This window comes from Mobula hypostoma, chromosome 3, assembly GCF_963921235.1.
Source record: "Mobula hypostoma chromosome 3, sMobHyp1.1, whole genome shotgun sequence".
In the NCBI taxonomy this organism is placed as follows: domain Eukaryota; kingdom Metazoa; phylum Chordata; class Chondrichthyes; order Myliobatiformes; family Myliobatidae; genus Mobula; species Mobula hypostoma.
Window position 1 is genome coordinate 104,181,475 of NC_086099.1, and position 16,403 is coordinate 104,197,877.

General features: G+C 40.3%; 1 protein-coding gene across 1 annotated transcript; it reads left to right on the top strand.

Moving 5' to 3' along the window:
• Positions 1-3,680: 3,680 nt before the first annotated feature.
• On the top strand, positions 3,681-7,620 carry LOC134343501 (growth-regulated alpha protein-like). The gene is made up of 4 exons (XM_063042223.1): positions 3,681-3,802; positions 4,285-4,414; positions 4,552-4,631; positions 5,795-7,620. The coding sequence occupies exons 1-4, from the start codon at positions 3,742-3,744 to the stop codon at positions 5,821-5,823; spliced, it is 300 nt and encodes a 99-aa protein (XP_062898293.1). The 5' UTR covers positions 3,681-3,741; the 3' UTR covers positions 5,824-7,620.
• The last annotated feature ends 8,783 nt before the right edge of the window (positions 7,621-16,403 follow it).

Genomic DNA, 16,403 nt, shown 5'->3' on the forward strand with positions numbered 1-16,403 from the left:
GGTTCATTATGCATGTGCTCTTACTCTTTCTGCTTGTTGTTTTTGAGCAGTTTGATCAGGGCGATCTATGCAGTCTGGGGTGCTTCAATAAAGAATGCTTTGCTCTGCAGCCTGTGTGGAGTGGAGGAGTGATGCTGAACTGAACTAAACTGAATACCACTGGACTCCTTGTATGATGTTTGATATTCTCTGTGTCGTCTGCATGCTTTTTGCCGTTTGCGCAGTTTGTTCTGTTTTCATGTGTTGGGTGTTTGATATTTTCTTGAATGGGTTCCATGGTGATCCCATTATGGCAGAAAAATACATCGCAGAGCAATCAAATCTCAATTGACAACTGCAAACTGATCATGCAGCTTTATACATTCAAACATGAGCTGTAATATATCTCATTGAATAACTTTATGTCAAGTTAGAGGAAATCAAAATTCCTGTAATTCATAAAAGTCTTTGCTATTATTATCCCAAGGATCACTGCCAACTCTGTAAAGTGATTATATTTTGGGTCAGTTACAAAATGTGGAACTGTAGTCTGATAAAGAGCATCCATTACATAATCACCACATCTTGCCACAGATGACTCACTGTTAAATCTCTTCCCCACTCTAACTCCATTAAAAATAGTTGCTTGATATAAATCTCTGAGAACAAGATAAAGCAGTCTTGCAATGGTAGGAATAGTGAAAGTAGTTTAATTTCAGAAGTGGAAATTACTGCAGCAACATGCTGACATTAGGTTTTGCATCCGAAGATGGAACTATGCTTATATCTGGACATGTTCTCTAAATCTGTCACATTGAAGTGTGCAGAGATGCTCTGTAATGTGCAGACTGTGAAAGGGAGAGTTATTTCCAACAAGTCACAGGTTGAGCTCTACAGTGTGGTCAGCACGTTCTCCCGAGCTGACAGGGACAAGTGATGAACCCAAGCCAAATTTGGGCCCCGCAGGAAAACTTGTGACAGCCTTATGCTAATTAGGAATGCCATCACACATGTGTGGATCAACGGGTTGGGCACTTACCTAATCAGCTTGGATCAGGAGAAGGACCTTGACATAATATCGCACACATGCAAAATGAATGTGCCCTCCAAAATGAACTTTGGGTGTGAACCAGAATTTGTATACAAATGCATAGACATCTGAAGTGCAATCTGAATTAACAGATGGGAAACAGAAATCTTCTCTTTTGAGTCTGGAGTCTGACAGGTTTGCAGATTCTGTGTATTAGAAAGAAACTTCGGTTGAATCCACTGGAAAGAATGAAGGCATAGGAGGGGTGACAGGGGGACACACAGGTCAAAGCCTTCCAATTACTGGGTGACATCACTGTCTTCTGCTCAGACCCCCAGTCAGTCTGTAATTTAAATAGTTATATTTGGTCTCAGGGGCTGGAATCAATTGCAGAGTAGGGAGGGGGGAGCATGTTCATTTGCACAGAGTTGAATTCAAAGTAGAAGGAGTGTGTGACAAGAATTGGCTGGAGTGGATGGCCAATGGGGACAAAGGTTGGGACCATGGAAGCAGTCTCTCTCTCAATGACTGGCATGAACCTGACGATCAGTTGCAAGATGCTAACTGGTTGTGACTGACTCTCAGTCCCTGAACTGCAGCACCTGCCCAAACAATCGTGTGTTTTATCTGGAGATCCAGAATGGATCCACCAGGTGGTAATATACAAGTCTCCATAGAAACAGGTCAGTAGGTGCCCAATTTCTGCGTGACTGCATCAAACGGTATGTAGAAGTGAAACGTGCAAACACAAATGTCACAACTACTGAGGATTTACCTTTAATTGGAAATGTGAAGAATGGACTTGACTTTGGGGTGGGGATCTCCTCATCAGATCTTCTCTGAGTGGTCAGTGTGCCAATATCAATGCATGCTCACTTTGACATAGCTCCAATGCAGGTGAGATAATCATTCACCTCTTTGTGGACAAATATTTACCAAAAAAGGCCTGCAAAAGGACTAGGCTTATCCCAAACATCTGTGTAGCATAGGGCACTCTGATCAATGGGCTGTTCCCAGGAAAGTATGCCATGACGAACACCAACCAAATCTGGAACTTGGTAAAAGACATAGTTGGTCTGCTCATAACTTGTGGTCATCCAGTGCACCAAGGTGACAAGATGACACATTCCTGAAGGGTGCTGAGGGCCCCACTGAAACAGTACAAAGACATTGTGGGAAAGGTCAATAGCTTACTGGCCATTTGAATTGGTTTGAGAGTAAAATTAATGTAAACAAAGATATTTACTTATGGTACTTTGTCCTTTATATATGTCTACATATAAATAAAGTATATTTTAATTGATAATTAAATAACAATTTCCCAGCTAATGTAATAAAAACTAGAATTCGATTTTATTGTGCTTGATTGAAAACAGTCGATTTGTCAACAATGGATTTTACACCTTTTCCCTGAAATAAGTAATTAAATGTTTAAAAGTTAGGTATAACCAAATCACTACCAATTGTAATACATAGCCCACCCGTGGCTGTATACAAAGTGCAAAGTTCAAAGTAAGTTTATTATCAAAGTACATTTGCGTTACCATATACAGCCTGGAGATTCATTGTATTGGGGGCATTCACAGTGGATACAAAGAAACACAATAGAATCAGTAAGATACTACACACAAGGACAGTCAAACAACCAAGGTGCAAAAGAAAACAAACTGCAAATACAAAAAAAAAAAATAATAATAATAATAATAATAATAAATAAATAAATAAATAATAAATAATAAATAATAAATAATAAATAATATTGAGAACATGAGTTCTAGAGCCCTTGAAAGTGAATCCATAGATTGCGGAATCAGTTCAGCGTTGAGGTGAGTGAAGTTGTCTACACTGGTCCAGGAGCCAGATGGTTGAAGAGTAATGCCAAGTCTTGCACCTTGTCCTGTGAAACCCAAGGCTCCTGTACTTCCTTCCTGATGGCAGCAGCAAGAAGAGAACATGTCCTGGATGGTAGTGATCCCTGATGTTGGGTGCTGCTTTCTTGTATGTTCAATGGTGGGGAGGGCTTTTTTTGCGATTTACTGGGCTGTATATGCTACTTTTTAATAGGCTTTGCCACTTATGGGCATTGGTGTTTTACACATGCTGAATTGTAATACAGCAGAAGTGAATGAGGACCCGGATACCAAGGAGGGACAAGAAGTACAAGAGATTCTAGGTCCAGAACCACTGCCGCAACATTCTGATTCTTCCCTGGAAGCAGGGATTGTATCCGACGTGGAACAATGTTTATTCCTGTGTATACTCAACAAACCTGCAGCATTATGCTGCATAAAGACATACTATAATGTGCAGACTGTGAAAGGGAGAACGATTTCCTGGAAATAACTCCATCATGAGATCAGTATACTCTGCTGGGCTGTGGACCTTCCAAGCAAAGCCTAGAGTTGGATAATTATTCTTTAAACCAAAACTGTTAGTTCATTTTGCCCACATAATTAATTCACTACAAATTGTCATATGTAATCTACATGCAGCTGTAACCACACGATTGCGAAAGTGTACCACTGTAGAAGTGAAAGAAGATGTCTGGGGGGGCAGGGAAATTCCCCGCAGAATTTGGCAGATTTCACTGCAAGAGATGATGCAAATGAGAAGAGAATCCACATAAATAGGAGCTCAGTGGAGCTCTACTTCAGAACGTGCTTCAGCAGAGACCTACTGCGTTGAACAGAAGATCCTTCAGCAGACATCTCTTCTGCAGTACAAAGTGGAAGATGGACAGAACAGCCACTGTAACCATCCTCATCCTCCTTCTGTGTGCCATTGCTGCACAGGGTACGTTGAGATATCCGAACTTATGTTATTTTCTTCATTATACTATAGCAAAAGTCCATGATTTTTGTGCTTCATGTGTTGTTTGCTATGAATGGAGCAATTAAGGTGTCTATGGTGTTATATATTCTCTGCTCAACACTGCTATGTGAGGAATGTTTAAATTCTTTAACTGAAAATCAAATCCCACAGACTAATATAAGACTGGTCAGGTAGCTGGACTGCAGAAGCAGAAAGAAATGCTCCAGTGAACTATGTTCGAGCAATATTTATATTGTAGCCTTTCTTTGTTCTTTGTATTTCAGTGATAAGCTATTTCATTAATGAATGCTTGCAACATTTGATAATGAGATTGTGCAAGTATCCAATATATCTTTCTGGTCATGCACTGATGAAGCAGAAATTCTGGAGGAATTACCAGCAATTTTTACAGTCTTTGCTCTTGAACAAAGGATGAGATCTGAGTAAATATAATCTTTTCTCAGGTATTCCGATCCCAGGAGCACAAAGATGGTGCCAGTGCCTTCAGACCAGCTCTGATATTATTCATCCGATGTCCATCCAGAGCTTGAAATATATTCCCCGTGGATCCCACTGTGATAAAGCAGAAGTAATGTGAGTAAATGAGTCAGAGAATCACCTTTAACCTTTCTCCCTGTCTGGTGTCTGTTTATTTATTAAAGCTGTTCACTTTAAGAGAAGTCGTCCAATTTCTGTGAAGTAAATTTGTAAATGTCACCTTCTATTCACAGTGTTACCCTGAAAAATAAGACTAAAAAGTGTGTGCACCCTGATGCCAAGTGGTTGGAGGTCCTCATGACTGCCTTTAAAGGTCAGTATTTGACGTTTGTACAATTCGGAATAAAACTGCGGTGAATTCTTTTCACCATCTGGATCTCTGCGGTGTAGGGCACTGTCTGCCCCTCCTTGCTGAACATTCCTGACAGCACTTCCTGCCTGTCTGAGTCACAACCTCGAATGTCAGCAAATGAGAGTACAGTTGACATCAGAGTTTGGCCTCTCACTCTCATTCTCCTTACTAGTAATTCATTATTGGTCCACCCACAAGCAGAAGTGAGCTTTTGGGATCAGACTTTGGATCTCTGGAAGAATACCAGGAATGCTGGGTACAGAGAAGATGGTGGGAATAAATGTTTAGGGTATCAGGATGTCAATCACATAGAAGTCTTTGTCCTAAGAAATACCCACAAAATGCTGGAGGAACTCAGCAGGTCAGGCATCATTTATGGAAATGAATAGACAGTTGATGATTTGGGCTGAGACCCTTGTTCAGCATGACCCGAAACACTTCCATAGACGCTGCCTGACCTGCTGAGTTCCTCTGGCATTTTGCGTGTGCTGCTTGGATTTCCAGCATCTGCAGGCTTCCTCGTGTTTATGAAATCTTTGTCTTGCACGATGTTGAAGTTCTCACTCAGAGCTGCACAAATCCATTATTTATCACACTTCTGGCTGTCACCTAGTAAATTATGGAAAGGATGATAAATTGAGTGCCATGAAGTTAGTGACATGTTGCAGGATACCCTTAATGTGACTTGTTCGTGCAGGCTGTGTATTTTTTGTGACTGGGCCATTTGAGTTTCCCATCAGTAGAGACTCCATTGTTGTTCATGGTGATGGTTACTTTAACGTCAAGGTTGGGTGAATCGATCCTCTCTTGTCAGTGCCTGGCACTTGAATGACACAGAAGTTACTTAACAGGCTATCATTCATGCCTGAATACTGTCTAAGCCTCAATGCATGCAGGAATGAAAAAGTTGATTTTATAAAGATTGAAATTGGAGTTCACCACTGTCCAATGCATTTTAGATTATTGGCACTGCAACATTAATAAGGTGCTACAAACTTAAGTATTTTGGAGTCCTGCTCCTTTTTGTGGAAAGTCTGTTTCATAATTTTCTTAAATGTGTTATTGTAGACACTTTATACAGTATTAGAGTAGATAACAGTACAAATTATTTGATTTTATTCCAGGTGCTAAAAAGCAGAATTTAAAAAATTGAAGCTGCAAAATGAAGGATTCACTTCCACCTCTGGATTATCCGATAGGGAATGATGGAAGTTCAGCCCTGGGTGTTGACTCTGTGATATCACCATTCCAGTGGTTCATTCCAGTGTCTCCTCTTCATTGTCTTCTGAAAGTTTCACCATTCATCCTGATGCAAGACTTGTTTACTCCTGTCACACTACCTGCTTAACCTGAGAAAACCATAAACTTTGGTCCAAGTTTGTGGCTTCATTTGAAGCCTCTGGTAATGAAGTAGATTTTGTAACTGCTAAGCATTACAATGATAAAGGGTTAAAAGGGTTAAAATTTAGTATTAGAGATCAGAAGAGTAGGAGGTGATGTTAGTTTAGAAGAAGTTCGTTGATGTGTTTCCACGGATGCATTGTTCGTTTTGAAGATTACTCACATGGAAATCTTGTGGGTGGGGTTGGCATGAGGAAAAGCTGATTAAGTCCCCTGCTAGCCACAATTCGGAGCAGTGACCACAAGAATACAACTTGCAACTGACCAAATCCTGCTCCCTACACTTCCATTATTCCAGCCCCACAACCTAGACATGAGACTAGAAAGCATTCTGTATTCACACATCACCTTCTCAATCCTACACATGGGGATTGAGGTATTGCCAACAGTTTTGGGCTGCAGATATCAGAGAGGATGTGTTGTCAATGGAGAGAGCCCAGAGGAGGTTCACAAGGATGATTCAGGGATTCAAAGCGTTTACATTTGAGGTGTGTTTGGTAGCTTTGGGCCTGTAATCACTGGAATTTAGAAGAATGCAAGGGGATCTCATTGAAACCTATCAAATGTTGAAAGGACAAGATAGGGTGGATGTGGAGAAGATGTTTCCTATGGTGGAGGTATCCAGAACTAGAGGGCACAGCCTCAAAACTGAGGGGCGATCTTTTAGAACTGAGGTAAGGAGGAACATTTTTAGCCAGAGAGTAGTGAACCTGTGGGATGTTTTGCCGCAGACTGCAGTGGAATCCATGTCCATGGTTATATTTAAGGCGGAAGTTGAACGTTTCCTGATCACTCAGGGCATCAAAGGATACGGCGAGAAAGTAGGTGTATGGGGTTGAGTGGGATCTGGGATCAGCACATATGGAATGGTAGAGCAGACTCGATAGGCTGAATGGTCTAATTTGCTCCTATATCTTGTGGTGTTACATGATTTACCAGGAATTGGAAGTTGATTTATCCTCAACTTTTCTATAAAATGATCTACTTTAGAAAGTTGAAGACACTATATAAAAAGTTAAACATGTTATTAATTTTACTGGTAGATAGAGCACAATGTATATTTTCAAAATCATATGTAAAATGAATTTTACATTCTCCCTTTTCCTGTTGAAATTCTATACATAGTCTGTGATCTCAGTACTATTGACTATAAATATAATGGAAACATTTTAAAAACGAGAACAGGCACTTACAAGTTTTGTTGGTGTCAGTTTACTGCAATGTTTTAAAATCATTTGCAGTTGAAGTTAAATTGTGGGATTTTCTCTGTAAAATGTCAGATTTTAAGATCTATACAAATCAAGTTCTACAGAACTGTGAATTTTATATAAGATATTTAGATTTTAGAATGTAATTTGTTTATAATTTGACAATCAGGAAACAAAATTTGTAAATAGAAATAATATCCATACAGCTAAAAGTAGAAATTTTTGCCCTGAGGGAACGTTCACTGATTGAATTCTATTGACTTAGCAGCACATTTGGATGGTTGATGTACATGAACAAATTTGTTGAACATTCTTCAAATGTATGTGAGAGAACAAAATAAACTGGATTTCTCTTGAAAAATTTGTTGTCTGTGCTTATGAATCTTCAGTATACAGTTCTGTGTTTCTCCATTTGATAAGTAAACTAGGCCTAGACAAAGGGTTTTGGCCTGAAACGTCAACTGTACCTCTTCCTATAGATGCTGCCTGGCCTGCTGCATTCCACCAGTATTTTGTGTGTGTTGCTTGAATTTCCAGCATCTGCAGATTTCCTCGTGTTTGTGTTCACAATATAAATTGTTGATTACTGAGCACAGGCTTGTCTCATAACGTTAAGGAAGTCTGTGTGTAGTGCAGACATCCCACCTCTCCCGGAAGTTCCGAGAGTCTCCTGCATATTAATAGTGGCTCCCTGATGCCCACAAATTATATACAATGTCCCGGAAATAAATTTTTTTGAGAGCGAACGAGCGAGAGATCGCGAGAGACAGAGAGAGAGAGAGTGCGCGCGTGGAGCGAGAGAGAGAGTGAGGGAGCGAGCGTGAGAGAGAGAGAGAGAACCATAGGAGGGTGTTCCAAAAAAAGAAAATATAAAACATATGTCACCCCAGACTACACTAAAGTGTACCCCTGCCTAATAGGGGTCAAAAATATTGACAGTGTCGCTTGCTGCACTGTTTGCAACAGTGACTTTTCTTATTGTCCATGGTGGGTTAAGACTGTAAAAGACATGTTGAGGTGAGTTTAACAGGTGTCATTCGTTCATTAGCATAGCTAACGTTATTTAAACTAGCTGGCTAGCTGCTAAGGAGCAGCTCTATTGCAGACATCTCACTTCTCCTGGAAGTTCCGGGAGTCTCCTGCAAATTGATGATGCTACCTCCTTGAAATGAGTTTTTGCAGGGTGGGATGTCTGGTAGTGTTCATCTTCTCAGATTCTGGCAGAATTAAATCCCTGCACCCAGCCCTGGAGTTTTTGTTGCTCCACACCTTAAGACTGATACACAGATCTTTGAGGTAGTTATGAAAATCATACTTGCTCACCATGATTATTATACAAGAGATTGCGCAAATAAGGTATATTACTCTAAATGTAACTCAAACAGATAGATTAACAGAAATATAAATACTCAAAGGTATCAGCAGCAACTGATGCAGCAGATGGAAAGGCTGTCTTGAGGATGGACCACAAATTAAAACCACAAGTGGTGGAAGTTTGGAACTTTCTCCCTGTGGCAAGAGACATTTACTCATCTAAAGAGATTCAGAGAACTGATCAGCAAGAAAGTCAATGAGTGACAAAATAGCTGAGAGATTCTAAAAACAAGGGGACCTCAATGTAATTCAACACAGGCAGGCAGGGTCCACTCTGCAATTAACATCTGTGATGTATATTCACTTCCCAGGACATGAGAAACCCACTGCTAACCTCAGCCTTCTACTATAGCAGGACGACCTTTCCAAAAGGTCCGAGCCATTCGTGACAAAGTTATACTTCTAATAACTATTTGTAAACAAGAACCAGTCTTCAGTTCTTAATGTAAATTGTAAGCAGTAATCTATTTGAAGTTAGAAGGATACCTGGGCTGGCTGCTAAGAGATGTAGTCTGTAAAGTGAAGTGACTATGAGATTGCTTGTCTGCATTAGCTAAATACAGGACAGTGGGGTTATGTTAATTGGTTGACATGAAACCAGGCAATGACAGCTAAGTTATTTGTACCATTGCCCTCAGAAGCTTTTAGGCCATCTGTGTAAGTTACTTTGTCCCAGCAAAGGTACCTGGAAACAATGTCATCTAGTCGCAAAACAGAAACAAATTTAGGAAGCATTTGGAGATTGTTAGGAATGACATGCAGAATGACAGAAGGATGGACTAAAGTTCATTGCTCAATCTTTGGTTTCTGCGACGGATGACTCGACCGTCTGCAACTTGTTGGTTTGTTCTTTTAGATTGTAATATTGTACTTGTGTTTGGAAGTCTTTTGTGGTTTATAAATCTTTTGTAATTTGGAAATCTTTTATAAAACAGAAATCCTCTGTGAGTGTTAAATGTGTATTAAGAACTACTGTATATATCTAAATTTAAATGTGTACCATTGAAAATAAAATAAGCTGTGTTTAAACTGCTTCATTAGCTGGAGGTGTCTCCTCCTTGGTGGTGAAGTTGAGGGGGTGGGGACCCACCACTTAACCAGTGGCTATTGACAGCTTGGCAGAAACTTCCCTGAGGAGTAGGTTTATACAATATGACCTCCTATAGTGGGAGTAACCATAGATATCTCTGTCAGATGGATCTTCATGTCTTCTTTTGAGTTTAGGGCTTTTTGGACAGGGAATGCAATACCATCATAGGTGACAGCTTATTATTTTTCCTTAAGGCTATAGCCAGGGTAGTGAGGATAAGCTCCCCCTACCTATTAAATACTCCCAATGATGTTCGGCTCAAATGGCTTCTGACAACCAAGTCCAGCTCCTGGCCTTCACTTGTGGCATAACTATTAATCCTGGTGGAACCATTTCTACTGACAGGAGAAGGGGCAAATGGGGATTACTGGTGCCTTAAAACCAGTTGTTTTGGGCAGATAGGGCTCGCCAGCCATGGTTAGTGCTCATCTAGGAACAGGAGAGCTGATCTTGAACCCCCGCTGCCTGCCGGCTATCCCCACTCATCATGAAGGCTTTGGGAGTAAACCTAGAGGGAAAAATCCAGAGCTGGAGTCCCTAAGGCAGTCCTATATTGAGTTCGATTCAGACTGGCATCTCCTGCAATGCTGCTGGTGCCAAACTGTATTGGTCTCTGCTGTTTCTTCAGATTCATTAGATGTGTGGAGAGGGGGTGCTTGCTACATGGGTAACAGCTTGCTCTCCATATCTTACTGACCTGGCTTGCGTATCTAGACAGTTAGAACGTAACATTCATCGTCAACCCTGACTGATAGAGGCCTCATCATCATTATCGTAGGAAGAATTATTGTTTAGCATTAGCGCAATTCAGAGAGAACTCAAAAAGTGTGGTGGCACTCTAGCTAGTACTACAAAACAGTGACATCCTGGTTCCAATAGTTGTGCAGGCAACTGCTAGTATGAATGTGTTAATAATATGGCAGAATTATGGGATAATACACCCAATGCTTCTCAGCTGAACGTGATGAATATTTTATTCTTCAGGTCAGAAACGGGATGCTGAAGAGTAGGACACAGATTAGATACACCAAACCCCACTGAATAACCTGCTGAACTCAGACCATCACAATTTGTCCTCAATCCTAATGATGCAGCACAAAATACTTTAAAACACTATTCTGAAATATGATGCTGTGATTGATCAGCAATGACAATTTAGAAAAACGAATCCATGCAATTACAGAGAGGCTCAAGGCTTGCAAAAGGATTATTTTTATTGGAAACAGAATTCAAACCTCATCCTTTATGAAATCATACAGTTCAATTTGCAGAGGCTAAAGATCTACAATTATGTCTTAAATAACTAAATATGACAGAACCAGTCCTAATATGGACTGTCTGAAATTATGATGTTATGAAATTATGCTATGAATGCGTTAGAAAGAGTTCTTCCTGTCTGTCGACTACTAAATGGAGAACACACAGAGGTAAACTACTTCCACATTTGTCCATGTGAAGTATGAATTATTATTGATGACCATTGGTATACATGGTTGTGGCTCTTCCCAGGACATATTGGAGATAAAGAGCTCACAAGCGAGTTGCAAAGAGGCTAGGAATTTGGTAGTAACTATGCAAGAAATAAAAATAATGAGGATGATGTTTTAAGAACTCTCCAGATACTGTCAAGGCCAATCCCAAATTATTTTCAATATAATGTGAAAATGAAGCAGATAGTGAAGGTAAGACTTGGGTATGGTGCCCTAAAAATGTTAGGAGGCATATACCTCCTGCTGTTAAGCAGGAAGAGCTAGTTCCAGAAGCCCAACAAGGATTTGGCACAATTATGGTGGTGGACAAGCCACTCATGCAAAATTAGACATGTTACACTATTGGCCTTACACATTGAGTGATTGTAAGCACTTTGCAAATTGTAATGAATGACTGGTCTATCATAAAGGAACAGTCAAGAGATCATCTCCTATAAACCAACAAAACCAACTGTACTAATGCACATGTGGCAAATTGATTATATAGGCTCATTTTTGGTATCCACCTTATTAAAACCCAAATCAGTATATTCTTGGGGTAGTTGATCTTTTTACAGGATATAAATGGCTATTCCCCACAACTTCCTGTAGTGAGGCGGCAACTGTCACAGCACTCCAAATCTCCATTATCCCATGTGCTGGTACCCGGGCCAGCATACATGCTGACTGAGGGTCTTCCTTCATTGGCAAATGAAGTCATGTGTAAAGACACGGACATACAAGTGGAGTTCAGCACTCCGTTCCACCCACAATCAAGTGGTGCAGAGAAGTGAAGGGATCAAGAGGTGAAGCAACAAATGGCATAACTGGTCTACTTACAGGCAACGCCCGGAACTGCAACTGTCCATAAAAAAATGTGCCAAGCACAAAAATAGGAACACACAAGAAGGTTACACTTTATTTTTTAATGTATAATGACCATTAAATACACCCTTAATTGCTAACTCAGACCAACCATTGCCTGTACCTAATACAGCTCTCTACAGGAATTGAGAGAGTTTATGGGAATTCAAGATAAAGTGAAAGAACCTGACAAAACAGTTTGGATACTACAAAACGGGGACTGGATCCAAGAAAAGAAATTCTATAAAAATAATTCTAACCCTAGTTTCCATGCTAAATGGAAACCACCTTCTCATTACCCCTGCTGTTCTCCACAGGGGAAGTTATCTCTAGGGTTGATCTAAACTGGGAATAAAAATCCAAAAATAAGAATCAGAATCAAGTTCATTATCTCTGACATATGCATATGAAACTTGTTTGTCTTGCAGCAGCAGTACAGTGCAAAGACATAAGATTACTATAAATTACAGAACAGGTAGCATAATAAAAATGAATAAAAAAGTAGTGCCCGTATTTTCATGAACCTTCCAAAAATATGATAACAGAAGGGAAGCAGCTGTTTCTAAATCATTGACTGTGTGTCTTCAGGCTCCTGTACCTTTTCCCTGATGGCAGTAACAAGAAGGCGGCATGTCCCAGATGGTGAGGATCCTGAGGAATGGATGCTACCGTCTCTTAATGATGCCCTTGATGATGGGGAGTGTTATACCCATGATGGAGCTGGTGGAGTCGACAACCCTGTGCAGCCCCTTGTGATCCAGTGCATTGGAGCTCCATACCAGGCTGTGATGCAGTCAGAATGCTCTTCATCATATAACTATAGAAATTTACAAGCGTCTTTGGTGACATTCCAAATCTCTTCAAGTTCTTAATGAGGTAGAGCCTTCTTCATGATTACATCAACATGTGGGGCCCATGATTGATCCTCACCCAGGAATTTGAAGCTGCTCTCTTTATCCATGGGTGCCCCCTCAATGAGGACTGGTATGGTCTCTTGACCTCCCCTTCCTGAGAGGCACAATCAATTCCTTGGTCTTATTCAAGATGAGAGCAAGGTCGTTGGTGTGTCATCACTGAACAAACTGATCAATATGAGTCCTGTATGCTCCCCTTCACCATCTGAGATTCTACCAGTTGACGCTATTGTTGGAAATCTGAAACAGAAAATTACAGAAGTACTTACCATGACAGGCAGCATCTGTGGAAAGAGAAAGTGTTCTGACAAGGGGTCTTGATTCAAAAGATTAACTCTGTTACTTAGGCAGATAAAGCCTGACCTGTAGAGTCTTTGACTATTTCAGGCAGTAGGAATTGTAGAATACTTGCCTCAAATTCAGCTGAAACTTAACTCTGTTTTAGACTTGCATCACAATGGCATCCAAGGACCTATGCCTTACAAGCAACATTAGCAAGACAAAGGTCCTTTCCTAACTGCTTTTGCTGCAACACTCTACTCCACTATAATAAAGGGAAACACTGGGAAAGGGTGGACCACTTGTCACATTTGAGGAGCTACACACAAGATGCTGGTTGTCTCAAGCATCTGTGGAGGGAAATGGACAGATAACATTTTGAGCTGAAGCCCTTCATCATCACCAATCCTGAGAAGATTCTTATTTTATTGTTATTTGCCTTTTTATTGTAAAATAAGGGACTCACAGGGTTGAGGTACCAAATCAACATTAGCAAGATATGCAAGGAAATGTCTTCTCTATTACACCATATCTCTCAATGAACAAATAAGTGTATAAACTGCAGAGGCAATGGATCGGTAAAATAGGTTGCCTGGGTTAAGCAGATTAGAGTGAAGGCAGATTTTTAGACTAGAAAACCCAATGGAGAATAAATAAAAGGTCTGATTTCCTGGAATTCGCATCGGCCCACGCTCATGGGCTGTAATCTGACTCTTGAGACTTCAGTAACTCTTGCCCAGATAGTGTCAGGATTCAACATGCCTGCGGCCTCCGGGAATTTACAAATCTGGAAACTGCCGCACAAAACTCTGCAGCACTGATGGACTGTGAACACCGTGACTATCTGTTGCAGCAAGAACAATCTCAGGCAAGAGCTGTCATGCCTTACAGCACATAATAGGCTGGTTTGCTTGTTATGCCACTACTTTGAAAGAGTTATCATCCCACACTCTCCCTGTAGTGATGTGAATGTTTGCATTTAGAAATCATTCCAATGGGTAGTAATATTCCATCTCTTGTTTATGGGTCTTCTGAACACAATTTTGATGGCAGTTGGAGGATGGGATCAAGGGGTAGGAAGGGTTGAATAAGGCCCAGGGTCTAAAATCATCAGGAACAATTTAACAGCATGGTGTTGCTTCAGCCAGTGCTCCCTCTTGTTTGCCAAATGTACTTGGTGGCCCTGAGGGAAATGCTGATGTCTGATGAGGAGAGGAGAGAAGTCAGCACAACTCAGGCAAGAGAGAGGATGGTAAATCAGGCATCCAGACTAGATGGTGAGTGAAGGAGAGGTACTGAATTTGGTAAAAGTTTTGAACAGAAATGAAATGCATTTGGTTTGGAATTCATGCTTCTGAATTTTCCAAACAGTCTAAAGCATGTAAGTCTGGAGAGGCGGGATTACCTCATTATGCTGGATTTGTCTTCCCGTAGGGGACATAATCTGTTTTTCATTCCTGTGAGAGTCACTGTCTGAATTTCCTGCACTGGAGAGGCAGGTACAGTTCCAATGTTAGATCGATGCAGACTCTTATAAGAATTCAAAGTTCAAAGTTTAAAGTGAATTTTATTATCTAAGTACATATATGTCACTATATATGTACAACCCTAAGATTCATTTTCCTAAGGGAATACACAGCTGTATTATAGAATAGTAACTGTAACAGGGTCAATGAGAAACCAACTAGAGTGCAGAAAACAACAACCCACGCAAATGCAAATAAAAATAGTAATAAATAATGAGAACATCAGATAACATGGGAAAGAGACCTTAAAATGAGATCATTGGTTGTGGAAACATCTCAATGGATGGGCAAGTGAGAGTAGCTATCTCCTTTGTTCAAGAGCCTGATGGTTGGGAGGTAGTAACTGTTCTCAAATTTGGCAATGTGTGCCCTGAGGCTCTTGTACCTTCTACCTGATGGCAGGTGTGTGCAAAGAGCATGGCCTAGGTGGTGTAGGTCTCCTATGATGGATGCTGCTTTCCTACGACAGTGTTTCATGGTTGGGAGGGCTTTACCCATAATGCACTGGGCCAAATCCACTAGCTTTTGTCGGATTTTCCCTTTAAAGGCTTTGGTGTTTCCATACCAGGCTACGATGCAGCCAGTCATTACACTCTCCACTGCATCTATAGAAGTTTGTCAAAGTTTTAGATGTCATGCTGAATCTCTGCAGACTCCCAAGGAAGTGTATCATTTTTTTTTAGGTATATTTCTGTACTTGCTGAATTGAACCAGCAGACAAATAGTTATCACATCCACTCCTTACATTCCAACCATGAAATTGATAAATGTGAAGGCCATTTGAAATATTTACTCATACTAGCCATTGTGAGTTAACAGCTGGCCCAACATGCTCACCTGGTGTAGGGTAGGAATGTTTCTCTCCTAAGGTGGGCACGTAAGTAGATCCACCAAGCTAGAAAGGTATTCTTGGCAGACTTACTCATTTATGTTAGTTCTCGCTGAAGATCCTGATGTTAAAATGGAACAAACAGTATTTCATTGTTTTTAAATACATTTCTGAATTTGCTGAATTGAAACAGCAGACAAATAATTATCACATCCATCATTTACAAATACTCCTCCACTATTACATCTCCATACATTCCGAACATATGATTGATAAATATGCAGACGTTCATGGAAGGAATTCAATAATCCACCAAGTTAGAGCATGTCACATTTCTTGTAACTCACGTGTTTCTGTCCAGGGATTGTTTCCTATTTATTATAACACTCAGAATCAGAGTCACGTTTGTAAAATATCCGTGCTTTTTGGGTTAGTTGCAAAATGTGGAACTGAGATACTGTGCAGCCAGACTGAAAACATTCATCTGGAGATAGAACATCCAATATATGGCATGTATTTTTAACATCATTTAATTTATCCTGGCTCCCACAGAGAGCAAGATTAATACACCTTCTAAGTACCACCATTCACTAACAAATAATTCTTCCTGTTTTTAAATAACAGTTATAAACTATCAAGCAGGTTGTAGTGGAAGGGAGTTAATTAGCCAGGCTAGTTGGAATCTGCATGCATTGTGACCCTCAAGGTAAACATGAATTCAGAAAACCCCACCTATGACACAACAGTAAAAATATTACCTAGTCAGCTAAGATACACCC